Source organism: Bubalus kerabau, chromosome 5, assembly GCF_029407905.1.
Source record: "Bubalus kerabau isolate K-KA32 ecotype Philippines breed swamp buffalo chromosome 5, PCC_UOA_SB_1v2, whole genome shotgun sequence".
In the NCBI taxonomy this organism is placed as follows: domain Eukaryota; kingdom Metazoa; phylum Chordata; class Mammalia; order Artiodactyla; family Bovidae; genus Bubalus; species Bubalus kerabau.
Genome location: NC_073628.1, coordinates 125,768,683 through 125,796,176, shown reverse-complemented (window position 1 = coordinate 125,796,176; position 27,494 = coordinate 125,768,683). Strand labels below are relative to the sequence as shown.

At 39.8% G+C, this 27,494-nt stretch overlaps 2 protein-coding genes and 1 non-coding gene across 8 annotated transcripts in view; 2 read left to right on the top strand and 1 right to left on the bottom strand.

The window, feature by feature from the left end:
* Nucleotides 1-9,031, bottom strand: part of NSL1 (NSL1 component of MIS12 kinetochore complex) — a 70,217-nt gene extending 61,186 nt beyond the window's left edge. The window contains exons 1-2 of one of the 4 annotated variants that reach the window (XM_055583006.1): nt 8,676-9,031; nt 1,695-1,773 (exon numbers count right to left, since the gene is read on the bottom strand). In XM_055583006.1, the coding sequence (XP_055438981.1) occupies nt 1,695-1,773; nt 8,676-8,909 (313 nt within the window). In that variant the 5' untranslated portion in view covers nt 8,910-9,031. The remainder of the gene's footprint in view (nt 1-1,694; nt 1,774-8,675) is intronic. The other 3 variants (XM_055583009.1, XM_055583007.1, XM_055583005.1) reach the window with 3 other exon arrangements.
* On the top strand, nt 8,922-23,861 carry TATDN3 (TatD DNase domain containing 3). Of its 3 annotated transcripts, none has more exons than XM_055583011.1 (10): nt 8,922-9,132; nt 10,770-10,802; nt 12,004-12,077; nt 12,280-12,364; nt 14,607-14,669; nt 15,570-15,679; nt 15,851-15,906; nt 17,171-17,283; nt 19,805-19,882; nt 22,865-23,861. In XM_055583011.1, exons 1-10 carry the CDS (start codon nt 9,064-9,066, stop codon nt 23,006-23,008), a joined length of 825 nt encoding a protein of 274 aa, XP_055438986.1. In that variant the 5' UTR covers nt 8,922-9,063; the 3' UTR covers nt 23,009-23,861. The 3 variants fall into 3 exon arrangements, with proteins under 3 accessions (XP_055438986.1, XP_055438985.1, XP_055438987.1); XM_055583010.1 differs by having other exon boundaries at nt 19,802-19,882; XM_055583012.1 differs by lacking the exon at nt 17,171-17,283.
* On the top strand, nt 20,580-20,651 carry TRNAE-UUC (transfer RNA glutamic acid (anticodon UUC)). The gene has a single exon. It is a non-coding gene; the product is annotated as a tRNA-Glu (tRNA).
* Nucleotides 23,862-27,494: the final 3,633 nt, after the last annotated feature.

Here is a 27,494-nt window from a genome sequence, read left to right as displayed (position 1 = left end):
AATTCCACGGACTGTACAGTCCATGGGGTGGCAAAGAGTTGGGCATGACTGAGTGACTTTCACTTTGTGCCTTTGCACATGCTTTTTTCTTTGCTTCAAATGTCCTTCCAACCTCCTTTCTGTCTATACTTTTATTAAATGCATTTAATATCAACCTACTCTGTTATGTCTTCTCCCACTTCCTGAGGAGTAATGTGTTTTTGTCTATTTCCTTCCTTTAATGATGAGTTCCTAAATGGTAAGAATCATATCTTTTCATTTATTTCCTGGAACTTGGTATGGTGTCTGACATTTATTAAGTGCCCATGAAAGAAGGTAAAACTGCAGTATTCTCAACTATTTCCCCTCAGAGTTATAAGGGGGGGAAAGGGACAGAGAACATCCAGGTTTCAGCCATCCACTCATGCTGTCAACCTGTCAGAAAATACACATGTTGATCTATAAACTGATGAATCATACACTAAAGGCAGTCTGGACCGAACAACACAGCAGTTCCAAACTGACTTCACAGAACAGCAGTCACATAAACACTCAGTAAAGGCTGTCTAGTTTGAAAATACTCCTAGGTGATTCTGATATGCTGCCTTTCCCCACTAACTGGCAATCACTCTGATAATAGTTGACAAATCTGATGTTGTTTTTTCCATTTTAACATGTAAACCACAAAGTGAACTCTGGGTGTCTTTGAAGGGGTAATTATAATAATGCCAAGGAGTAGAGAGTAAAGTCTTCTGAGCAAAGAATTATCTTAATGCTGAGAAAAAAAATTATAGCCATAGAGAATTACTTGACAGGGCTTGGAATAAGCTCAAAGGTTTAAGTGGTTAATCTTAGCAGCTAGCAGAGACATCAGTCTACACTGGTCAGATCTCTGCACTATCACCGTGGCAACCAATAAGGTCGCCTGACAGTCCTCCTGTCAGGACAGCCCTTTTCCTGGACGTTGCTGGAGAATTCTGTCTCTCTTCCCACGCTGATCATTCTTTTTCTACTACATTTTTTTCCTTCCTACACTGACCATTTTCTTTCTATTAAAACTTCAATTTCTTTAAATATGTCACCTTTATTAGGTAGGGTGCAATCTAGTCTGCCTGGACCAGCAAAATATTGTCTTTTTAAGGAGGTTTCTGCAAATATTAAACTCATTCTTTATATGGTACTTACACAGTCTAACTTCACATTTCTAAGAGTATTTCACTATCTACTCAAAGGATCACTTATAAAAATATAATTTGATTTATAAAGTATTAAGCATAGGAATTCTCTGGGCCTGCTTCTTCATCTCACGATAGTTCTATGGTATTTTCCAATAAGCTATTGACAAGGGTACTTTTGAAGACTGATCAGATGAAAATCTTGTGGGAATGCCAGATAGCATATGTAAAGGATCATGGTAACCACTACGTTTTTTGCCTCAGTGTATGACCTTAATAGTCTTCTAGATTAATTTTCTCTTTTCTTCCAGTAAAGGAACTCTGCCAGTAAAGAGGTGACATTGAAAACAGGTAGGAATTCCCTGGTAGTCCAATGGTTAGGACTTCAAGCTTCCACTACAGGGGGCATGGGCTTGATCCCTGGTTGGGGAACTAAGATCCTAGAAGGAATCTTCCATGTGACATGGCAGGAAATAGAATGGAATGGCTACAAAAATAACTCAGAAATGAATGACAGAGGGACAAAGTGAAGTCACATACCCATAAAGCAATCGTCTGAAGCTTCCTGCCATGCCTGCCCATTAATGCTGACGTTCTCTTGCACAGCCGATTCGAAAGTCTGCAATAAAGTCACAAAAATCAAGTCACTGAAAATAACTTTAAATACTGAATTCAAACATTTGGACAATTCAGATTTGAGATAGAGAATATAAAAAAAGTAGACGACTAGATTACTAGTATGCTTATGCTTTTCAATGAAGTGAGATTCCATTTGAATCATTTATTTTACCTACATTTTAGTTCCAACAGCCATTAAGAGAATGAGAAAATGTGATGAAAAGTTTTACAATATTGGTGCAAACAAAAAAAATTTACTTCTTAAATGAAAGGAAAGTGAAAGTGAAGTCGCTCAGTCGTGTCCGACTCTTTGCGACCCCATGGACTGTAGCCTACCAGGCTACTCTGTCCATGGGATTTTCCAGGCAATAGTACTGGAGTGGATTGCCACTTCCTTCACCAGGGGATCTTCCCAACCCAGGGATCGAACCCGGGTCTCCCGCATTGTAGACAGATGCTTTACCGTCTGAGCCACCAGGGAAGTAAATGAAAGGAAAACAAGCTAACAAATTGGGCTCAAATGAATCTCAAGGGTATAAGTAATACATTTGCTGCTGAATGAGGGTCAGTGTTAACAAGTGGGAAAATACACAGGCTTAAAACAAAGTGAAATTAATTTCTACTTTACAACGGACTGTATTTTGGGGGAAAGGGGGACTGCATTGGGTCTTAGTTGCAGCACGTGGGATTTTCATTGCATCACTGGGGATCTTTCACTATGGTAAACGGATTTACACAGACTCTCTAGTTGTGGCACTTGGGATCAGTGTTTCAGTGCTTGGGCTTAGTTACTCTACAGCATGTGAGTTCTTCCTGCACTGGGGGTTGAACCCACATCCCTTGCATTGCAAGGCAGATTCTTAACCACTGGACTGACCACCAGGAAAGTCCTAGGACTCTTTTTTTTTTTTGAGATATACTTTGAAGTATGTAATGATAAAATGACATGAGAGATGCAATTTGCTTTAAAATAAGAAGTATAACATATTTTTGATAACTGCTAAATTTGGTGATAGACATATGGATGTTCACTGTGCTAGGCTATTTTCTGTAACTTTAAAAATGTTCGTAATACATTAAAAAGTAAAAAACTAAAGAAATTTGATGGTATCATCCAAATTTTAAATGCACAATCCTTATAGCCTAACAATTTCACGTCTATCAATATAACCTAAAGGACCATTCTCATAAAAACATAAAGAAGATAAACTGAAAATGCTTATTTCAGTTCTGTTTGAAATTATGAAATATTGAGGGAAAAATATCTAAATTCAAAGTTAGGAGAATGGCTAAATATACAATATACCCATATCATACAATACTAAAAGAATGAAGTACATCTCTATATAACATTAACAAATAATAATCAAAGACATATTCGGTTTTTTAAACAAAAAGCAGGATGTTAGGAGAAGGTAATGGCACCCCACTCCAGTACTCTTGCCTGGAAAATCCCATGGACGGAGGAGCCTGGTGGGCTGTAGTCCACGGGGTCGCGAAGAGTCGGACATGACTAAGTGAATTCACTTTCACTTTCATGCATTGGAGAAGGAAATGGCAACCCACTCCAGTGTTCTTGCCTGGAGAATCCCAGGGATGGGGGAGCCCGGTGGGCTGCCGTCTATGGGGTCACTAGGAGTCAGACATGACTGGAGCAACTTAGCAGCAGCAAGGTTTCAAAAAGGTCTCTTGGTATTTAATAGAACCAAGGCTATCCATGCCAATAGGGGCCATCAGAAGGCATGTAGTCCAGCTCTATCATTTTATAGTGAGGGAATCTGAGGCCAAGAGAACTGGCAAGACTCAGGTTTAGTGGAACAGCCTGTCTAGAACCTAAGTATCAAGGCATAGCTCCTTTTACTGTTACTGAAGTGTTGCTTCAGGGCTCTGCTCATGTTATTGCACAAAGAAATTTTCCCTTTCCACATAACTGAAGTAGCCCCTATCACTCTTTTCTTATCTTGCTTTATTTTTCTTAAAACAGATTCTATTCACAATATGCATTTGCTCACTTATTTATTTGGCACACTAGAATAGAAACTTGATGAGCACAAGACTTACTGCTGTTTCTTTGGAACCTGTAGCATTGTCTGGTATACAAAGTACTTAATAAAATTGGTTGATGACTAAACATTTCAAAGTAAAAAAAAAAAAGCAGGATGTTAACAATTCATCAGCATGACACTATTAGTATTAAAAAAAAAAAAAAAAAAAAAAAGGAACACTTTTTAAAACAGAGAGATAGCTTTAAAGCCAAAAAAGAGAAGGATTATATCCTCCAAAATAGTAAGTTATTTCCAAGAAGGAAGAGGGATAGTGGAGAGGAATTCAAAGATTTTTGCTTTATGCTATTTTTCATAAAGAGAATATATTTTATATAATTAAAAAAAGCTTAAAATTATCCTGCAATTTAAAAATAAATTTTTAAGAAAGGAAAAAATAAGCTTAAATCAAATGATGACTGATAATTATGAGTTAGAGTATGTATTCTATACTTTAAATATTTTTATAAAGTAAAATCCTTACTCTATCCAGTTCTATTCAAGAATTATCCAAATTGTCTTTTTAATATTCATTGTATAGTTGTATCGATTTTTTTAAATGTTACTTTATTAAGTATTAGAGAAATGCAAATCAAAACTAAAGTGAGGTATCACCGCACACCAGTCAGAATGGCCATCATTAAGAAGTCTACAAAACAATAAATTCTGCAGAGAATGTACTGCACTGTTGGTGGGAATGCAATACAGACACTGTGGAGAACAATACGGAGGCTCCTTAAAAAACTAGGACTAAAACTACCGTATGACCCAGCAACCCCACTACTGGGCATATGCTCTGAGTAAACCATAATTTGTATCTCAATATTCACTGCAGCACTATTTACAATAGACAGGACATGGAAACAACCTAGGCGTCCATCAACAGACGAAGGGATAAAGAAGTTATGGTATGTATATACGATGGAATATTACTCAGCCATAAAACCAAACAAATTTGAGTCAGCTGAACTGAGGTGGATGAACCTAGCACCTGTTATACAAGTGAAGCGAGTCAGAAATGAAAAATAAATATCATATATTAATACATATATATGGAACCTTCCCTGGTGGCTCAGAGGTTAAAGACTCTGCCTGGAATGCGGGAGACCCAGGTTTGATCCCTGGGTCGGGAAGATCCCCTGGAGAAGGAAATGGCAACCCACTCCAGTACTCTTGCCTGGAGAATCCCATGGAGGGAGGAGCCTGGTAGGCTACACTCCATGGGGTCGCAAAGAGTTGGACATGACTGAGCGACTTCATGTTCATATGGAATCTAGAAAAATGGTGCTAATGAACCTATCTGCAGGGCAGGAATGGAGACACATGTAGAGAATGGACGTGTGGACACAGCAAGGGAAGGAGAGGGTGGGATGAACTGAGAGAGCAGCACTGACACACACACCCTCCCACGTGTACAGCAAATGGCTGGCTTAGAATCCACCTGGCCAGTGCAGGGAACGTGGGTTCAATCCCCGGTCTGGGAAGATCTCACATGCCCTGGAAGCTGCTATATAACACACAGAGTTCAGCCTGGTGCTCTGTGACTTCCGAGAGGGGTGGGAAGGCAGGTGTGTGGTGTGGTGAGGTAGAGGGGTGGGAGGGAGATTCGAGAGGGAGGGGCTATATGTATACTTATGGCTGATTCACGTTGTTGTACAGCAAAAACCAACACCACATTGTTAAGCAATTATCCTCCAATTAAAAAAAAAATTGTGGTAGCTGAATAATGGCCCCCAGAGATGTCTGCATTCTAGTCCCCAGGACCTGTGAATATGTCATCTCATACAGAAAAAAGGGGGGATTTTGCTGGTTGTGATAAATAAAGGATCATGAGATGTGAAGAGTGTGCTTGATTATTCAGGTGGGCCCAATGTAATCACAAGGGTCCATACCAAAGAAAAAAAAAGGGCAGGAGTGTCAAAATCAGAGGGAAGGGATGTGTGAGCAGAAGTCAGAGCTCTGAAGATGAAGGAAGGAGCAATGAGTGCAGCCTCCAGGAGCTGGGAAAGGCAAGGGCAGGGATACACCCCAGAGCCGCCAGAAGAACTGCAGCCCTGCCAGCACCGACTTCAGGACTTCTGCCCTCCACAACTGTCAAATAATACCTTTGCATCACTGTAAGCCACTCAGTGTGGTAACTTGTTACATCAACAATAGGAATGAATACACTGTCCACACCCTCTATCTCTGTTGTTTTTGGATTGTTATTTTCAATCTCTGTCCCCAGCCCACTACCCACACCCATTATAAATAAATTAAAATATTAAAGGAAAAAAATACACAGGACTTTCCTAGTGGTCCAGTGGATAAGAATCCACCTGCCAATTCAGGGGACACAGATTTGATTGCTGGTCTGGGAAGATTCCACATGCTGTGGGGTAACTAAGCCGGTGTACCTCGAGTCTGTGTTCTGCAACGAGAGAAGCCACTGCCACAAGAAACCCGCCTGCCTCTAGAAAGCCTGAGCACAGCAATGAAGACTCAGTGCAGCCAAAATTAACTAATTAATTTTTGAAAGCCTTAAATAAAAAGTCTACAGATTATAAATGCTACCTTTTTTCATGACTGGTGGGAATGTAAATTGATACACCCACTATGGAAAACAGTATGGAATTTCCTCAAAAAATTAAGAGTTGCCATATGATCTGCATCCTACTCCTGGGCATATCTATCTGGAGAAAAGTACTAAATAAAATTTGAAAAGATATGCAGGACTTCCCTGGTGGTCCAGTGGTTAAAGATCTGCCCACCATGCAAGGGGACATGAGTTCAATCCCTGGTCTGGGAAGACCCCACAGGCCATGAGGCAGCTAAGTCCGTGCGCCAGAGCTACTGAGCTTATGCTCTCGAATCGAGGAACTGCGACTACTGAGCCCACACACCACAACTACTGGAGCCCGCATGCCCTAGAGCCAGTGCTCCACAGCAAGGGAAGTCACCACAAAGAGAGGCCCGAGCATAGCAACTAAAGAGCAGCCCCCTTAGCCGCAAGTAGAGAAAGTCCTCGCACAGCGATGAAGATCCAGCTAAATACAAAAATAGCTTCAAAAAAAAAGATGCGCACCCCAGTGTTCACCGCAGCACTGTTTACAATAGCCAAGACATGGAAACAGCCTAGATGTCCATTGACAGATGAAGCGTAAAGATGCGGCACATACACAATGGAATACTCCTCAACCGCAAAAAAGATGGAATAAAGCCATTTGCCACACATGGATGGACTTGGAGATTATCACATTAAAGTGAAGGAAGTCCGACAGAGAAAGATACATGGTATCATTTATATGCAGAATCTAAAATATGACACAGAAGAACGTGTCTATGAAACAAAGTCACATAGAGAAGAGACTTGTGTGTACAAAGCAGGACGTGGGTGGGAGAAGGATGGATTAGAAGTTTAAGATTAGCAGATGCAAACTTTTACGTGTAAAATGGATAAACAACAAGGTCCTGATGTACATCACAAAGAACTATATTCAATATTCTGTGATAAACCATGATGGAAAAGAAAGCATATATATGTATAACTGAATCATTTTGTTATACAGTAGAAATTAACACAACATTGTAAATCAACTATACTTCAATAAATTTAAAACTATCACAAAAAATGTTACTATATTATGCAGTTTTAGATAAAGATGTCAACATTCCTGAAGCCTCCGCCTTTTATCTGTTTTCTTAATTAAAGCACAAGTGAATTCCCTTGGTAGTTTAAGTCTTCACATCTTTTATCTTCTAATTTACTTTCTCATCCATTAATAAAGTATAATCGGTTAAGCCAAGTTCCTCTTTTCCTGTAAGGAGAATTAATGTTCTAAGTACCTTAGCACTTCCTGGAAAGGGGTAAATTCTAAGATCATTACACAAAGAAACAAGTCTTCTCCTGTGAAACTACTACTAAAAACGTCCTCAGGTATGTCTCTATCCTTCCCTTGCTAGCAAGGGGGGAATGATATAAAAGTCAGCGTATATAATACTGGAACACAGAATCACAACCCAGGGAGTGTTCCAACATTCTTCATCCACTTAACTTTATTTTGTTTGCATTGTGGTCAGTAAAACTGTACTGCATTACAAACATTTTGACATTTTCCCCTGTATATAAATAGGTTGTGTGCTTTCTTCAGACTGGCACAAATCCCTCAATTTGTGTCTTCCCCCACGCCACCACCCCCCCAAAAAAAACTCATCTTCTACAGAGCTTTGCAAAATACTTGAGAAAGGAAGGGGAAACGGATTATAAGGGTCGGTGTGATCTTAGTGAAGTTTATAATGGGAAGCTTCCTTATCTACTTTAGACTCGTAGAGAAAATGTTTTCGCTGTCTTTACAAGATATTCTAAAAACAAGCAAAAAGACCAAAAGCTAGCCTGGTGACTGACTTCCAGGATTCTCCTTTCTGAGTCTCTGTCTACGCCATCCAACAGGGGACAATCTAGCCACTTTGTGGTTGTTGAAGCCTTAAAATGTAGCTAGTGGAAAAGGACATCAGGTTTAAGTTTAAGACAGATGTGAAAAGCTTGGTATGAACCAAAGAATGTAAACTAGCTGTTCCTTTTTTTTTTTTAATTATTACAAGTTAAAATGGTATCTTGGACACGGTTAAATAAATATCATTAATTTCACCTATTTTCTTCCTTTTAATTTCAAGTGACATACATGGCTCGCCTTGAATTTTTCGGTCGGACAGCACTGCTCTAACTAACAACACCCAGCTGCCTCCAGCATCTATCTCGTTCCCTCGCGTTCCCGGGCACCGTTAAACTCGGCCAAAACCGGCCGTGGGCTCCTCCTGACCACTGAGACCAGGGTGTGGAGAAAGCGGGTGAAAAGACAAGAGATGGCTACTGGGCCCGTACCCACTGCGCATCTCGCAGCGCGGGCTCCCGAATCTCCTCAGGCAGCGCGTCCCCGAGTTTTTGCACGAAGCTGCTGCACAGTTCTAGCATTTCCGTCACGGCCCGCTTCGAGGTGCAGCGCACACGGAAGTCTTTTCGGTAGGTGGCAGGGACCGAGGCCCTGTCTTCCGTCCCGGCCACTCTCCCCACGTCCCCCGAAGGGGAGCGAGGTACCGACCCGAGGGCCCACTCCATTCTTCCAACTTGAACTCGGGGCGGGAATTCTGAGGGCGGAAGGGCGGGTTTCCTGGGAGGAAGGAGCACACGTCCGGCCGGAAACTGAGCCCACCGCGGCACTAGCGTTCCGGCTGTGGCTCCGCCGGCGAGTCCAGGGGTTTCGGTGGCTGCTATGATGGGGGCGGTGGGCGTAGGGCTGGTGGACTGTCACTGCCACCTCTCCGCTCCGGACTTTGACCACGTACGTGAGGGCGAGGTCGGGCCCGTGGGAGCGGGGCGGCCCCCGTCCTTTACCCTTCGAGCTATCCTCCCGTGGGGCGAAGTTCCACGCGTAATGTCAACGTGTTTTACCTGCTACATTGGAAACCAGAGGCTCGTATTAGAGAAAGAAGAGGCGGTTCTGTTTTGGGGGTTAAACCTCTCAAGAGGTGACGCTTAAGTTGCGGAAGAAGGACAAAGCGGTGGGTGCATGGTGGTGAGGAAAGCAGGCGGGTTGCAGGCCCCTCGACAGGACAGAATTTGGCACATTCAAGATATCTAAAGCCTGAGTGGCGTCCGATGAGCTAAAAAGAGAGAAGCATAAAATCGGACTCAAGAAGTTTGCATAGGATAGGTGAGGCACGAATTCACATTTCATTAGAATCACAATGAAAGTGAAAAGTGAAAGTGAAGTCGCTCAGTCGCGTCCGACTCTTTGCGACCCTATGGACTGTAGCCTACCAGTCTTCTCTGTCCATGGAATTTTCCAGGCAAGAATACTGGAGGAAAAAAAAAAAAAAGGAAAAAAAATAGAATACTGGAATGGGTTGCCATTTCCTTCTCCAAGAGAGATTCCCGACCCAGAGATTGAAGCCGGGTCTCCCACATTGTAGGCAGACGCTTTACCGTCTGAGCCACCAGAATCACAATGGGGATCCTGTAAAACTGTTTGTTGGTTGGGTGGGTGGGTGGTTGAAGGAGAGAGACATGATCTGATAATCCATTTAAAAACCTTTCTGCCGATGTGTGGTAAATGGATAGAGGAGAACAAGGGTTAGAAGTTAGAAAACCGGTTTGGAGGCTTTTGCAGTATTGAGACTAAAGATCGAGGTTGCAGGGGAGTTGCAAGCGAGAGAAGCAGATGGATTCAAGTTATATTTTGGAGGTCGATTCTTAAGTACATACTGAGAGGAACTGGATGTGCAGAGAGAGGGAGAGGAAGAACTTGAGGATGCTGGAGAGAGATGGTGGTGCTGTTTACTGAGATGAGGGAAAACAGATTGGAGAAGGCAGGCAGAAGGAACAGATTTGTTGGGGAGAAAATAGTTATGCTTGGCACATGTTGAAACCTGATGTCCATCCAAGTGGAAATGTCATATGGTCATTTAAAAATGTGAATCTTGGGTTCAGAAGAGAATTACAGGCTGGAGATAAAAACTGGGGACTCACTAGCATAATGAGTATAGTAATGAGATCACTTAACGGAAAGTACACAAAGAGAAGCCTATGGTCCTGAAATCAGAGGAGAAAGAGCCAGTCAAGGAGACTTGATAAGTAGCCGACAGCTAGAGAGAAATATTTGCAGAAGCCAAGAGTAGAAAATATTTGGGGAAGGAAAGAGTAGAAAAGTGAGGAGTTTCTAATGCTGCTGAAGGGTAGAGTGGGAAAGAGAAGTGTCTTTTATATTTGACAATAACAGTTTCTGTTCCAGTAGAGGGGGAACATAAGCCAGAATTTACTGAGAGAGTAAATGGAAGGTGTGTCAGCTAGGCTCTGCTCACCACCCTGTTCCTTGCCGTCATTGTCAGTCTTAATATGCCTCAACTGCATTGGTATACACAAGCAAAGGATAGTTACTTATCCATCTAAAATGATCATGATTATTTATGTTTATTTTAGGATCTGGATGATGTGCTGAAGAAAGCCAAGAAAGTAAGCCAATAGCTATACTTGCTCTTTTTTGGTTGTTTTTATTTTCCTGCTAATTTTGATCTAAGATAGTTTGAAATTTTGGTATAATATGTTGATGTTGCTCCAGTAAAACATACATTAACAATAAGCAGCATCTATTGTTTGCTATGTGCCAGGCACTGAACTTAAACCTGTTCTGTACATTATCTCATTTAATGTTTCTCAACAACCTTCTAAGGAAGCTACTATTTTATAGGCAGCCGTTACCTGTTTTATAGATGAGGAGGCTAAGGCCTAGACTGACTTGTCCAAAGATGTGTCACTAGTAAAGTGATACAGACAAGATAGTCTGAATCCAGAACACATGCCCACAGACACCAGGCATGCCAGCTATATAGAACAGGTTGGTCCGTCTGTCAGTTCTTGCTGCTGCTGCTGCTAAGTCGCTTCAGTCGTGTCCGACTCTGTGCGATCCCATAGATGGAAGCCAACCAGGCTCCCCCATCCCTGGGATTCTCCAGTCAAGAGTACTGGAGTGGGTTGCCATTTCCTTCTCCAATGCATGAAAGTGAAAAGTGAAAGTAAAGTCGCTTAGCCGTGTCCGACTCTTAAGGACCCCATGGACCGCAGCCTGCCAGACTCCTCCACCCATGGGATTTTCCAGGCAAGAGTACTGGAGTGGAGGGCCATTGCATTCTCTGCTGTCAGTTCTTAAATTAGCATTATTCTGAAGATCTTGGGAAAATTATAAAAGTTTTCTGAAACATTTTGGTTTGTTTGGAGGAAAATTGTTAATTTGGGGAAGCATTTATGAAATTCATTACAACTAGCATTTTGTGGTCTTCCTTGAAACTTATAGAAATGGTTGCCATTTTTATATATAGCCATCTTTAACTATTGCAGTTTAATTAGGAGTGTGGTATTTGGAGTATCACACGCCTGATGATCTTGGGCAGGTTATATGACTCCATCCAAATGTCTCTTGATCCATACAATGGATTACAGCAATGCCTATGTCAAAAGGGTGTGCAGATTAAGTGGGGTAATATTTATACTCACTGAATATATGTCCAAAACATAGTAGCTAATTAGTGATAGCCATTATATTGATGGAGTGTGAGTGAGCAAGGATAACTAAAAGCACAGAAAACTTTAAATTTTTATTTAGTTGTATTGGATGTATATTGAGACTATAACTAAATTCTATTCATTTTTGTTCCAGGCCAATGTCATGGCTCTTGTGGTGGTCGCTGAACATTCAGGAGAATTTGAAAAGATTATGCAGCTTTCACAAAGGTGCTACTTCTCATAAAGAAATAGAAAAGGATGCATTTATGGTGTCATGTTTATAATATCAAAGATCATCCATTTTTAAAGAGAATGAGAAGGAAAAAATTACATTAACAGCCTTAAAAAAATTATTTCCTACTTGTTCTTCAGAGTAACATTGTCTCCTAGTCTAATAATCCTGCTTTCTTAATTCATTCTACATTTTTAGGTATAATGGGTTTGTCCTGCCATGCTTGGGTGTTCACCCAGTTCAAGGAGTTTCACCAGAAGACCAAAGAAGTGTCACATTAAAGGTAATAGTCTTATAAAACAGGAGCCATAAAAAATGGTATTACCCTTTGACTCAGTAATCCTCCTCTTTCTGATTTTTATTCTAAAGCAATAATCCAAAAGAAAAAAATTCTATCTTCTTTCACAAAGAGGTTTATTACAGCATTATTTGTAATAGAGAAAAAGAGGGAACAGCCTAGCAGTTCAAAAATAAATAGTTAACTTATACAGTGTTAAATATGATGCTACAAGGTTAAATATAATTTTATAGAAAATGTGGGTTATAAGGTATATGTGCATGAGTGCTAAGTCATTTCAATTGTGTTCAGCTGTTTGTGACCTTATGGACTATAGCCCACCAGGCTCCCCTGTCCATGGGATTCTCCGAGCAAGAATCCTGGAGTGGGTTGCCATGCCTTCCTCCAGGGGATCTTCCCCACCCAGGGATTGGACCCGCATCTTCTGCATCTCCTGCATTTTGGGCAGATTCTTTACCCACTGAGCCATACATTGGCTCCTGTCCCTACTTAACCCACTTCAGTCATTTCTGTTACAAGCCTGACCCCTGTTCTAAAGGTTCTAAAGACTAAATATTTTCTTTAATAAAAAAAAAAAAATCTAATTATTTTAAATCAGTCAGAATAAATCTCTCCTCCCTCCCTTTTGCCCTTCCTTTCCTTCTCTCTACCTCCTTTTTGAACAGCATAGTGGAAACATCATGAGCTTTGAAGTCAGAGAGACTTGGCCTGCTGCCTTCTGCGATCTATGGCACTTAACTTTGCCAGGTCTCACTTTCCTCGTTTGTAAATGGTGCATAATTATTTGCAGAATTCCCAGTCATAGAGTATAAAGGTATAGAATATTTAAAACCCCACAATAGAACCACTAGCTCTTAAGGAACTTAAGACCTTATGGAGGAAGTAGGAATAGAACTAAAGTCAGAAATAGACCTATGAATGTCCTTTGAAGTATTTTTACATCTATTAAAATGATGAAGACCACATATATTTATACACATTAGTGATATGAAGTAGTATTTCTATTAACAATTTACTATCCTTGACTTGCCAGAAACTTCCAAATTATTTCACAAGGAATTGAAATAATCTCATTGTAAGTTTGTTTTCCTTGTTTTTATAGATAATACATATACCCAGAAAGATTTTTTCCCTATATCTGGTCTTCATCCAAATGTGTAATTTCTTTGTCTTAAGGTTGTCTAAGTGTGCTACGTTTGCTGGGTAATCTCTCCAACTTCTCCAGTCCCTTTGAGGTCCCAGAGACACAGATTAGTTTGAACATTTGATACAGAAGATCCTTTCCTGACACTGACCTACTCAGCTATTGTCAGACACCTTCTCTGGTAACTAACTCTGGTTATGTACTCTTAGCTCCTCTTGACAATGTTAATTCTTCTTCATTGAGTCTACTGGAATTGTAAGGCCTGGATTTATCCTCCCCTATCTTCTTTTCTCTTTCTTCAGGCGTAATTATAACATCTTCTCCTGTTCCTCGACCATCTGTTTTTACCTCTCTTTTCTTAATTCTCCTTTTTCTGATTATTCTCACTAGAAGTACTTTGAATTTACATACTGTGAAATCCTCAAAGTAATCTAAAATATCTAGAAGCAAGTTTTCCATATATTTGTTTTTCTCTTACCTTACAAGGAAACCCTTGCAGGGGAAATTCTCTTTACGTGGAAACAGTGATATGGAAACTAGCGGTACACAGTTACTTCAGTAGTTGACAAACAGCCATATGCGTGAAATTTAGTATTTATATTGTTGAAACTTTAGGACAAAAATACGATACACAGAACTATAAAGATGAAATCAGTGAAAATAGTGCAAAACATGTTTGGGATTATCACTATTAAAATTCACAAGTCATTCGTTCGTACCCTAAGAGGAGAATATAACAATGCACTCCCAGACTCCCCGAGGTGAGTGGCTTTGTTCTTTCTTGCTCAGCTATTCCAGGAAATCCAAATGCCTCCTAAACAGAAGGAAGTGTTGAAGTGGGAATCTTCATAAGAAGTAATGTTCTTATAACTAACTGGGTATGGGACATTTCTGCTCAAATTTCCAGCTAGAATTACTCACCATTATAGGATTACCATTCCTAGTTCCTCAGCTGGGTAAAGGATTTGTATGTAAAGGACCCAGCATAGCATAGTGCCTGGCATATAATAGGTGTTGATACAAAACCTATGAAATTCCTCTCTCCTTCTGTTTGAATGAATTTGCTCTTTTTTTTCATCCCAGGATTTGGATGTAGCTTTGCCCATTATCGAGAATTATAAGGATCAGTTATTGGCAATTGGAGAGGTAAATATCCACTAGCTGATCAAGTGATTTCTGATCCAGACCTCCATGTGATACATGAAAGCAGTCCTTAATTCAGTGTCGGTGATTATAACAGACGAAGATAATTATGTTCACCCTGCTCAACTGAATAACTTGTTAGTACTTCCTCAGTAAGCAAAAGCACTTAGGGATAAAACAATAGAACGCCTCCCCATGGGCTTGTTAATGGAAGAAGACTGCTTTATTAACATTTCAATATACTTTGCTTTTTTTCCTTTTGCTTAAATAAGGCCATCTCTCTGGTTAGTTGAAATAGTATGTACAAGCATAGTTTAAATATTAATAGGTTAGTTTATAATAAAAAACTTAATAATTTAAAGTTGTGAAGCATTTTATCACTTGGTAATTCCACTTGTAAAGATAAAAGATAGGAATAACACATTCAGAATATAGCGTATAGCAGTGCATGCCAAAATAGTATCAAGGGAAGCAGTCCTTTATAATCATTACTGTCCGGCGTGGGGACCACATGCAGCTGTTGAGCACTGAACTGTGACTGGCCCAAACTGATGTGTGCTATCAGGATAAAATGCACAGAGGATTTCAAAGTCTCAGTACCTCAAAGAAAGAATGTAAAATAACTCAGTAATTTTACATTGATTATGTGTTAAGATAATAATATGAATGACTGTAATAATATTGATAATGATTTAGGAATAGTGACTTAAAGTATATTTTTAAAGTTAATTTCACTTGTTTCTTGTTAGTGTTTTTAATGTGGCTTCTGGAAACTATAAAGTTGTGTATGTGACTTGTGTGTATGACTCGCATTATATTTCTCTTGGACAGTACTGCGTCATCATCTGCCTTTTGGGATTCATTAAACCATAAACATGATTCTGTTTTATTTTTCTGTTATAGGTTGGACTGGATTTCTCCCCCAGATTTGCTGGCACTGATGAACAGAAGGAAGAGCAAAGACAAGTCCTAATCAGACAGGTCCAATTAGCCAAAAGACTAAATTTGCCTTTGTAGGTTAATTATCATCTTTCTATATTAATAGTTTTAAAGCACATTATTGATAAATAATGATTCTCCTGAAATGGAGCTCTACTTTTCTTTTTCTCTTAACTACTTTAATAGATAAAAAATAATATATTCGTAGTAAATACTTAAAATAAGGTTTTTTTGTTGTTAAACAGAAATGTTCACTCACGCTCAGCTGGAAGACCTACCATCAGCCTCTTAAATGAGCAAGGTATGTAGGTTCCTGAGAAAAATGTGCCTAATGTTTTGACAATTCTAGTCCATGTTCTCATAGAAAAAGACATCTTATTTGTTTTCTTAAAGGGAAGGGAAAGGGTCAAGCATAGTGCTGGAAATCAATTAAGATGGTTTTGCAAGTCAGCCTACTAATTATAAGGTTTTCAGTGTGATTGTAATGTCCATCAGACCAGGATAAAGCAAATGAAAAATTAGATCAAGTAAAATAAATAAGTTTTTTTTTAATTGGATCAAGTAATCTTTAGTGCCTTCATTTAAAAATTAGCAGCTCAAATTTTTTCATCAGCTTAACCAGCTGATTAATGAGAAAGAGGAAAACACAAAGCAAAGAAGGGTGATCACATTGGCTTACTCTTTTGCCTGTTTTATAGCTGCTGCTTCAGAAAATGGTATTATTCGGATGGTGGCCATCATACATAAAATGCACTGTCTTCTTCACCAGTTGTTCCTAAAGGAAAAATACTTCTCATAGGATTACTTTTCAAATTTTTTAGTTGCCATCCACAGTAAGAAATGCAGTTTATTTTGAAACTCGGTATATACTCATATAGAAACTGACAGAAGTTTAAGAAGCAGTACATCTGTGTGTGTGTGTGTGTGTATAGGTGTGTGTGTGATTATATTGACTGGCACACCCTGGCCAGTCATGACCCACTAAGTTGTTTCCATAACTCACAGTTGTAACCCACTAAATGTCACACCTGCCATTTGAAAAAACAATATCAAATAGTGAGGTAAACGTAATTGCCTACAACTTGAAAGCATTGTGGCTCTCAGTGGTGAGTACTGAATCCCTTGGGATCACTGAGAGCATGATCTTTATGGAGGCTGAGCAGCCTTGCTTTGAGAACTGGAAGTAGTTTTGGGGAAACCTACTCTGACTGTTGAATTTGTGAACTATTCAATTCCTCATTTCCACTAGCATCCTTCTTAAGGACAGTTTGACCATTAAAAAACCTATTAGGAACAATAATTTGACAGTTCACAAACTTCAAGAAGGTTTGGAATGGGAAGTTTAAATAATTGTTTAAAATTTGTTTCAATTTTATATAATTTATTCTGCAGATTAAGAATTTATTTTTATTCTACTGGTTGAATACTGTGCGTTTATCTACCCTTTAGAAACCTCAGAACCTTCTAGTGACCAACATTTACTTAAAATCTGTGTTGTTCAATTTGATTAGTGGGAAAACCTTTCATTAAGGAAATAAAATGAACTCTGATTTAATTTTTGAGAGGTGCTGACAAAGTGTTGCTGCATGCGTTTGACGGTCGGCCATCTGTAGCCATGGAAGGGGTAAAAGCTGGGTACTTCTTCTCAATTCCTCCTTCTGTCATAAGAAGCGGGCAGGTAAAATCTTTCATTAAACTTTCTTCTACGCTTTGTGACCTAGCACTTTAAAATATGAACTTGCACTTTACTCTCGTGAACTTTTCCTGTTCAGTACTTTTTATGTTACTGTACTGTTGTGTACTGTTCTGGTTTCATTACAAAAATTAATCTTAGGTCCCTACCTCATACTTACATCAAGAGTAACTCATAAATGGATCAGAGACCTAAATGTAAGAGCTGAGATTACAAAAATTTTAGAAGAAAACAGATCCAAATCTTGGTGACCATAGATTAGGCAGTGGTTTTCTTTGCCATGACACCAAAAGCACTAACAGCCAAAGAAAAAAAATAGATAAATTGGATCCACACACAAGAAAACTGGGCAGCTCATGCTCAAAAGACCTGGACTCCCCGATAGCTTTCAGAAAAGCATTTTTAAAGGCTGTATGAGGGAGGAGGCTGCAGGGCATGTGATCAGCTTGTACTCAGTGCTCGAATTGGTTGACATCAAGATAACAGTTTTAAGCATCAACAGTCAATCTGGTTTCAAATGGTCTGAGATCTACATGCTTGAGGTCAGCAGTTTTCATCTGGTGACAGTCTGCTTCCTATAAAAACAACTTAGGAATGTGTGTCAGACCTCTGCGTGTATCTTTCAGGGAAATGGAAATTTGGTGAGTCTCCTATATGACTGATTTGTACTCTTAAGTTGTTACCAGTTTTCCAACCCAACAGCTATTCATTACTTCTATATCTTCACGTTTCCTTATCATTAACTCTTAAACCAGCCTTTTAAGACTCAGGGGAGGCAGTAGTCCAAAATTATTTTTTTATTTACCAATTTAGCATTTTAGTTTTGCTTTTTAATTTTTATTGAAGTTGATCCAAGATTATTTTTATTTTTCCTACTTTTATCATTCATGGAGAAATTTCTTAGTAGTACTTTTTAGCAGTGGTATCATTTCCTTTTCAAAACTAAAATGCTATTATTCTTTCTAAGTTTAAAGATAATATTTGTGCATTATAGAAAATTGAGACACTTCAGAAAAAGACAAATTTCCGGTCAACCCAACCCATCCTACCACTGAGACAATCATTGTTAACATCTGATTCATATAAAATATGAAGATATCATATTCTTTTTGTTTTGAGTTAGCTTCATGGATATTTTTTGTATCTATAAACATAGACCTATTTCTTCTTTAAAATAATTACATAATATTTCACAATATGGATGTACCGTAATTTAGTTAAGTAAAGGTTACGTTGTGTCTAGTTTTCACTGTTAACAAACAGCACTTCAGTGAATAGCGTTGTACATCCACAGTTGTTCACATAACTCTTGCAGTTACTGTGTATAAATGGAACCATTAAGAAAAAGGGTATGTATTTTTAAATATGTGGTTAAATCATCACATTTCCTTTGAGGAAGTTTATACCAGTTTAATTTTTGTCTGCCAGCAGTGCATGAGCATACATATTCCTGTGCTTTTGAAATTTTACTCTCTTTTTTTGGCTGTGCTGGCTTTTCTCTCGTTGTGAGCAGGGGACTCCTCTTTGCTACAGTGTGTGGCTTCCCCTTGCGGTGGCTTGTCTTGTTGGGGAGCACAGGCTTTAGGGTGTGCGGGCTCGGCGGTTGCAGTTCCCAGGCCCTGGAGCGCAGGCTCCTAGCTGCAGTGCTCGGGCTGAGTTCCTCCTCGCCGTGTGGGATCCTACCAGACCAGGGATCGAACCATGTCTTCTGTGTTGGCAGGTGGTTCTTTACCACTGAGCCACCAAGGAAACCCTGAAATTTTACTCTTAAAATAATTTATTTTATCATTGTTCCACTCTGCATCATATATCTCCTTTCCGTTTTTTATCTGAAAAAGTGCAGTGGCAACAAGAGAATTGCTCTTGGTATAAAACTCACTGAGTTAATTGAAGTCCTTATAATCCAGGCAAAAGCATAAACAGAATATAAAACCATCTGTTTCCTAATCTAAAATTCAAAATATGCACATGAACTTAGATTTATAAACATAAAACCTTGACTAACTCAAAGTGAATAGCAGGAAGAAACCCAGAGTATGGTAGTGGTGGAGAAACAATAGAAATCTCTCCGTGGATCTTTCAGTGAGCATGTGGTACCAGATGTTTGGTTTCTTGCTGGATGTACCTCATTTTTTGCTCTTGGTTGCTGCTCTTTTGAGTTCCTAGAGGCTTCAGATAATTTTTGGCAAAGAATTTTTTTTTTTTTTTTTGGCCACACTGCAGTGCTTGTGAGATCTTAGTTCTCCATCCAGGGATCAAACCTGGGCCCCCTGCAGTGGAAGCACAGAGTTCTAACTGGACCACCAGAGAATTCCCAAAAATGTTTCTTTTTAAATCTGTTAGTGTAGAATGATGAGAACATAGTGGACATTTATTAGTTGAATATTCAGGTATGAATTTTAAATTCCTGCCGAGTAGAATGCATTGCCAGGTAGGTTTAATGCTCCTTATTTAATCTTTACTTCTCATGTTTTAGACTTACTAGCTTTATCTTTTCTCTAAGAAGCAGAAACTTGTGAAACAGTTGCCTTTAACTTCAATTTGTTTAGAAACGGATTCCCCTGCGCTGGGACCAGAAAAACAGGTAAACGATTTTCCTGTTTCTACATTATTTAGTGTATCTTTCATTTGAAATATTTTCAGTTTAGCTGTGTTTTTCCTTACAATGTAAATACAATGGAATCTTACTTTAGTGCTAGGTTGAAAGATTATATTGACTTAAATTTCACCAGGTCTTTTCCAAATATGGCTGTAGTGCTCCAAAGAATATTATTTGCTATGGGTCACAACCTAGTTTATGTAATATTGAAACCCAGATCAGTATAGTAGAAAAGCTCAGTGTCTACACCTGAAACTACCACAACATTGTTAATCAAATGTACTCCAATAAAAACAAAACAAAACAACAACAGTGTCTAGAGTCAGAAAGACCTGGATTCAGATCTGGTGTGTGATGGTACCCACTAGCTGTGTGACTTTGGTCAAGTTTCTTAATCTCTCTGAAACTATTTCTCATTTGTAAAATGTGGGTAAAATACTTTGAAGTATTACAGTGGGGATTAAATGAAGTAATGTATATGAAAGTGCTTCGTGTGTCTGATATATAGTAGATGTTCAATAAATGTTCATTTTTCTGTTTTGAATTAGCATGCTAAAATTAGCCTCAATATCTTGCAGTACATGTATGTATTGATATAGTCATAGATTTATTTATGAAATTTCGGCTGTACATTTTGTTATTATAGGCCATAAAGAATCATACTTTAAATATTGCTAAGAATTCCCTGGTGGTCCAGTGGTTAGGACTTGGTGCTTTCACTGCCAAGGCCCAGGTTCAATTCCTGATCTAGGAACTAAGATCCCGCAAGCCTCACAGCACAGCCTAAATAAATAAATAAATATTGCTACATTATAAGTTAAATTTACCTGAAGGGAAGACACAGTATCTGCTTTATTTGTTTATACAGTGCCTGTTACAGTCACTTAGCACTAAATAACTTCCTGAGTGCCCCTGACTGCCCATCAGAGCTGTCTCCATGCCTCCCAGGTTCAGAGGACTGGCACTTGAGAGTAAGGAGTTTGGAAACAGTAGTGATGAAATTGTTAACAAACTATGATTATTTGTGATTACATTATGATTATTTTGCTAAATAATGTCCAATTAGTTGCATAATTTTATAAATCAGCTCTTACAAAAATACAGAAAAGGAATGAGAAAACAGGATTGTAACCGCAGATATTTTTTGTTTGAGTGTAAAATAAAATAGTACAAAACTGCCTTCCTGACTAGTCGAAATAGGAGAAAAGGACCTAACTTTTTTACCCTAAAAATGAGTTTCAAATGTTATTGTAATTCAATTTTATATTTGTATTTTGATGATTTGATCAAAATTGTGTTTTTGGCATAATACCTTGCACACAGTAGGTACTCAAAAATATTTATTGAATAAATGAATTTTAAAAGTGAATATGTTTTTTGTTGAGTAAAATGTGTTTATCTTAGACAAATAGAAAACACAGAAAATAATAAGAAAATAGAACCATCTACCACTGAAAGGTTACCACTATAGTATACTGGTTAAAAGTATATACTCTGATGTCAGATTGCTCAGGTTGAAACCTCAATCGGGCTGTTTACTAGCTGTTTAGGATCCCTTCTTATCTGTAAAAAAAGGATGGTAATAATAATACCACCTATCTCCTAGAGTTATTTTGAGGATTAAATGAGAAATTCCATGAAAAACTTAGAACAAAACCTTGCCTACGATAAGCACTAAATAAATGCAGGTTCTTATGTCCTTCCACATTTTATATTCATATATGTACACATAATGTTTTTCATAAAAACAGAATTAACCTTAACACATCATGTCATGACTTGCTTTTATGTGGTGAACATATGTGTTCGTCAGTAAATAAACACTTTTCCTCATCCTGGTTAATAACTATATAAATTGTAGCGCGTGAGTATATTTAACCGGATATTGCCATGTAGGTTGTTTGTTTCCAACATGGTACAGTTAACTCTTGAATAGCGAAGTGGTTAGGGATACTGACACCTTCTCCAGCCGTGTGCCACACCATGGAAAGTCCGCATCTATCCGCCCTCCGTGTCTCCAGTTTTACATCCCTGGATCCAGCCCTCGTTCACATGGTTCTGCATTCACAGATTCAACCCAAGTTTGGATTGTGCGGTACTGTAATTTTTACTGAAAAAAATCTGTGTATAAGTGGACCCACACAGTTCAAACCATGTTGTTAACAATATAAAGAATGTCCCTGAACCTAAATCTGGGTGCACATTTTTCATTGTTTTCTTAGTAGCCTACATTATCAAGGTTATTTTTTTTGCTCTTAACAGTTGTCGTATTCCTCTGAACATTATCATCCTGAGTAAATAATAACAACAGTAATATATTTCATCATATATAAATGATTGAAGATGTACCACTATTTTGTGACCCTTAAGGAAAAAAACACTACCAATTATACTTTTAGACTGACATTGAATGTCAGTAAAATATTTATCAGTTTCAGAGTTAAGATAGGGGAGAAATGCATCTTAGAATCAGTAAAATATGGGTGCATAACCTATTTAGTCTTCAGACACACGATGGCATTACTTGAATCAAACTGTACTGCAGCCTGTGGGGTGTAAGTTGCCACTACAGGGGTGTAGTGGCCACGCAGCAGAGTACAGTCTTTACAAGCACTTGCTTGAGGAGCAGACCAAGGGACAGTTAGTGCATCGGTCAGGTCAACAAGTGTCCACTGTGTAGACTGCTTCGTGTGCTAGGTTCTGGGACCTCAGTTGTTAATTCCCTGCCCTAGGGTTTTGTGAGCCCTATGTTTCAAGAGCAGCATAGACTCCATCAGTGTTGTAGCCTTAGCTTTCAGGCTGAAGTTCAGGGCCTTCTCCCCACCCCCTTTAAAAAAAAAAAAAAAAAGAGGAAAGAACCCATCAGTTGTTTTAGCCTACTCATTTTCATCTCTTTTATCCACAGTCTCCAAGGATTGCTTCTGTCAAGTGTCACGTTTGATTCCGTGTCTCTTTTTACTGTTTCAGGTACGGAACGAGCCCCGGAACATTTCCATTTCAGCAGAATATATTGCCCAGGTGAAAGGGGTCTCAGTGGAAGAAGTTATAGAAGTGACAACACAGAACGCGTTGAAACTGTTTCCCAAGCTTCAGCGGCTGCTCCCGAAATAGCCTCTGAACAGAACCACCTGCAGAGGGCAGTGTTTGAGAAAAATAAGTGTCCTGACAAGTCTCAACTGCAGAAGCCACTGGAGAAGTATCAAGATAGAGATTATAATTAGAGAAAAGTTTCTCTCAGAAGTAAGACTGGGCTTAGATCCTGAAACCCTGGGTTCAAGTTCTACCTTGCACTGCTTTTCAGTTAATGAACTCATAGCAGGAGATTGGGAACACTGCTGCCTCTTACTTTGCCCGTTAAGAGCAACCACCAAATGAACTGAAGCCGTTTCTTCTGGCGAGGGTGGCTCCCACAGATGAGAAATACGCGCTGCTGTGATGGCATGGGACAGGCCACAGTTGGATTCTTTACCACCTCTTTGACTTCTCACAGGATTTATCCAGTGACAGAAGAGTATCTAGTTTCTTATCCTGTCAAAAGTCCTATCTTTTCTGGGTTTGTAAAACTGAACTTTGCATTTTGAATTCTCTCTTTAAGAGAAAAATGATCATGGTTTTTATGTTGATCTTAGAGTCTGACTTGGGAAGCCAGTGGTTTGTACAATCATCATTAAACACCAAGCCCCAAAGTTTAGTTAATAATTGATTTTAAGTTCCAGTCTGAATTTTGTCACAGGTTTAAAATGTAAATAGCTTCATTAAAAATGTATCTGACATTTTTGCATGCAGTAATAGTTTACATTCTTAAGTTCTGAAAATCTCAGGAGAGAAGAGAGTCTTGTACCTAGTGGTGATGGTAGCACAACAATATGAATGCACTTAATGCCAATAAACTGTACTGGTAAACTTTATTAAGATGGTAAATTTTGTTATGTGTACTTTACTACAATTAAAAAAATCTTAAATGTAGTTTACAAGGTATTGTGATTCATACCAAAACCTGAGTATTTAATTTTGTTAAATTTTATAAGCAGCAAACACTGGAAAAAGTACCTGCCAGAGAAACAACTTCCTAAAAATCGAAGTGATTTTTACATAATCTTCAATATTTTGAAATTAATTCATTTATGGAGGAGTTGGGGTAGAGGGTCCCCAGTCAAGTTAGACCATCTAAGAAGCAGAACAGGACCCCTTATGAGATATTCAGCCACTTATCATCATGATGACAGATGAAATTCCCACATTTAGTGGGAGGTTGTATTAAAACTAGATTTCTGAGTTCTCTTTTAACTCTATCTCTTTCGCCCGTTTCCTACCGCCATCTGCTCACAATCTCTTTGTCAGACGTCTTCTCACCTTTAAGTCCTCTAAGATCCAACTTACATGACTTTAGCCTACACAGCCACCCCAGCCAGACATGATCTTTGCCCTCTAAACTGTGTAGCCATTTTCTTCATTTATTCATCAGTTTCTTTCTTTTGTTATTCAAATAGTTACTGAGCTCTTCCTACAGGTTGCCCACTAGTCTTAGGTCTGTAGGCTAGAGACAAACACGGTACAGTTCTTGCCTTCAGCTCTCAGTTTAATAAAGAAGATCGACAAGTGGACAAATTGCAAAGCAATGTGAATAGTACTATAATAAAAGAAAAATGAAACGCTATGAAAACCAGCCTGATGACATTTAACACGTGAATCCTTTTTCCTAGGGTTACTTTATGTTTTTCACCTCCAGAGATTGTAAACCTTTTGATGGCAAACTACTTTTTTTGGTTTTGCATCTTCTACGTGACCTGAAGCAAGATTTGCAGTATCATATGCTCTCACATGCTTTTTAAATAAGTGAACAGAGATTGTCTCCAACAAGAGGGTGGGATGGCAGAACAGGAAGACCCTGAGCTCACCACCTCTCCCAGGCACACAGATTACAATTTACAGAGCAGGTATTGAGGAGAAAGACCAGAAGACTAGCAGAAAAGATCTACAACTAAAGATATAAAGAAGGAGCACAGTGGGACAGGTAGGAAGGGCAGAGACATGGTATAGTCAAGACCCATACACCCAGGTGGGCAGCTCACGCACGAGAGACGATCACAACTGCAGAGGTTCTTCTCAAGGCATAAGGGGTCTGAGCCCCACATCAAGCTCCCCAGGCCCAGGGGTCCTCCACCAAGAAGATGAGCTCCCAAAATGTTTGGTTTTGAAGGCCAGGGGGGCTTACTTTCTGGAAACCCAGGGTGGGGCTGTGGGTAATAGAGACTTCACTCTTAAAGAGAGCACACAAAATCTCATACACTCCAGGACCCAGGGCAGAAGCAGTAGTTAGAAGGGAGCCTGGGTCAGACTTCTCTGCTGACCTTGGAGAGCCTCCCAGAGAGGCAGGAGGCAACTGGAGCTCATTTTGGGGACACAGGAACTGCAGCAGCAGATTTTAGAGAGCTGCTTCTACCTGGTGGCCACTGGTACTGGCAAGTGCCAGTTTGGAATCCTCCTTCAAGTTTATTAGCACCAGGACCTGGTCCTGCCTATCAGCCTGTCAGCCCCAGTACCAGGACACCTCAGCTCTGAGAACTAGCTGGGGGGAGACAGAGCCCCACCCACCAGAAGGCCTGCTGTCTTAAGACCCCTGGAACCCACAGTTACCCTGGGACCCAGCCCTGCCCACCAGGACACCAACACCAGCCTCATCCACCGGTGGACAAGCACCAGCCTCATGATCACCTAGGCTGAAGCCCAGCCCTGTCCATCAGCAAACCATCTTACCAACCATGAGGTGCCCCAGGGCCCTGCAGCCAGAGATCCTGGGACACAGCTCCACTCAGCACTGGGCCAGCACTAGACCCAGGACCTGGCTTCACTCACCAGCAGGCAGACACCAGACCCTGGACCCCTGCAGCCCCATAACCTGCCATGTCAGGATCCAGCCCACGCACCGGCAGGCTGACACCAGCTCAGAGACATCTTGGGACCCCTCAGTCAGCCACTCCAAGATTTAGTCCCACTCACCAGCAGGTCAGCACCAGTTTTGGAACACGCTGGAACTCACAAGCAGGCATGTGGGTGGGTGGAAGCAGCCCCACCCACCAGCAGGCTGACACTAGATTGGGGAACCCCAGCCCCACCAGCAGCAATCCCAGAACCTGGCTTCACTGACCAGTGGGCCGATGCTAGCCCTGAGACCCCCCAGGACTCTGCAGCGAGCACCTCATGGCCTGGTCCTGCTCACTAACGCCTAGTAGCCGCTACACAAGGCAGGGCCTGGCAGCCAACCAGACCAGGGGCCAGCCACACCTTACAGTAGCTTCCACAGTACTCAACTTCCCACGACAGAAGGACGCACACAGTCCACATAGGGGGCACCCCTAGAGCACATAGCTCTGGTGACCAGAAGGGATTGAGCAGCAGCTATGAAAGGCCAATATTCCAAAGTTAGAAAATGTAACCAATATACCAAATACACAGAAAAACAAACAGAGAGTTAGGCAAAAGGAGGTAACAGAGGAATATGTTCCAAAGGAGATGGAACATATTTCATCTTTCATCCAAAGATGAAACCCCAACAGAGCCAAGTGAAGTGGAGATGGGCAATCTACCTGATGAAAAGTTCAAGGTAATGATCATAAAGATGTTCAAAGAACTCAGGAGAGGATTGTAGGAACAGAAACGGAGATTCGAGGTTTTTAACAAAGAGTTAGAAAATGTAACAAAGAATCAAACAGAGATGAAGAATACAATAACTGAGATGAAAATGCATTAGAAGGAATCAACAGTAGATTAAATGACATGGAGAAATGAATGAGTGAGCTAGAAGACAGAGTGGAAATCCCTGACACTGATCAGAAAAACGAATAAAAAGAAATGAGGACAGTTTAAGAGACCACTGGGACCACATCAAGTGTACTAACATTCACATTACAGGGGCCCAGAATGAGAAGAGAGGGAGTAAAGGTGATATTTGAAGACATAATAGCTAAAAACTTCCCTAACTTGAGAAAGGAAACACATAGCCAGGTCCAGGAAGCACAGAGTCTCAAATAAGATCAACCCAAACAGGACCACACTAAAACACACTGTGATTAAAATGACAAAAATTAAAAACAAAATATTAAAAGCAGCAAGAAAAAATCTACAAGTTGCATAATACAAGGGAATTCCCATAAAGATACCAGCTGACTTTTTACCAGAAACATTTGATCCCTGGTTTGGGAAGATCCCCTCGAGAAGGGAATGGCTACCCACTCCAGTATTCTCGCCTGGAGAATCCCATGGACAGAGGAGCCTGGTAGGCTACAGTCCATGGGGTTGCGAAGAATCAGACATGACTGAGTAACTAACACTTCTGGAGGCCAGAAGGGAGTGGCATGATATATTCAAAAGAATGAAAGGGAAAATCGTATAACCAAGAAGACTCTACCTGGCAAGTGTTTCATTCAGATTTAATAGATCAAAAATTTTGCAGACAAGTGAAAGCTGAAAGAGTTCAGAAACACCAAACCAGCTTTACAAGAAATGCTAAAGGGACTTCTCTAAGTGAAAAGAAAAGGCCTATAACTAGGAACACAAAATTTACAAGAGGAAAAAGCTCATTGGTAAAGGCAAGTAT

Bases quoted from the DNA above. Each gene is read 5' to 3' on its own strand.
- TATDN3 (XM_055583010.1), top strand. From the start codon at position 9,064: ATGATGGGGGCGGTGGGCGTAGGGCTGGTGGACTGTCACTGCCACCTC. The intron at 14,670-15,569 runs GTAAATATCCAC...TTTCTGTTATAG, and splicing joins AGTTATTGGCAATTGGAGAG to GTTGGACTGGATTTCTCCCC. The intron at 17,284-19,801 runs GTAAAATCTTTC...CTTTTCTCTAAG, and splicing joins CTGTCATAAGAAGCGGGCAG to AAGCAGAAACTTGTGAAACA.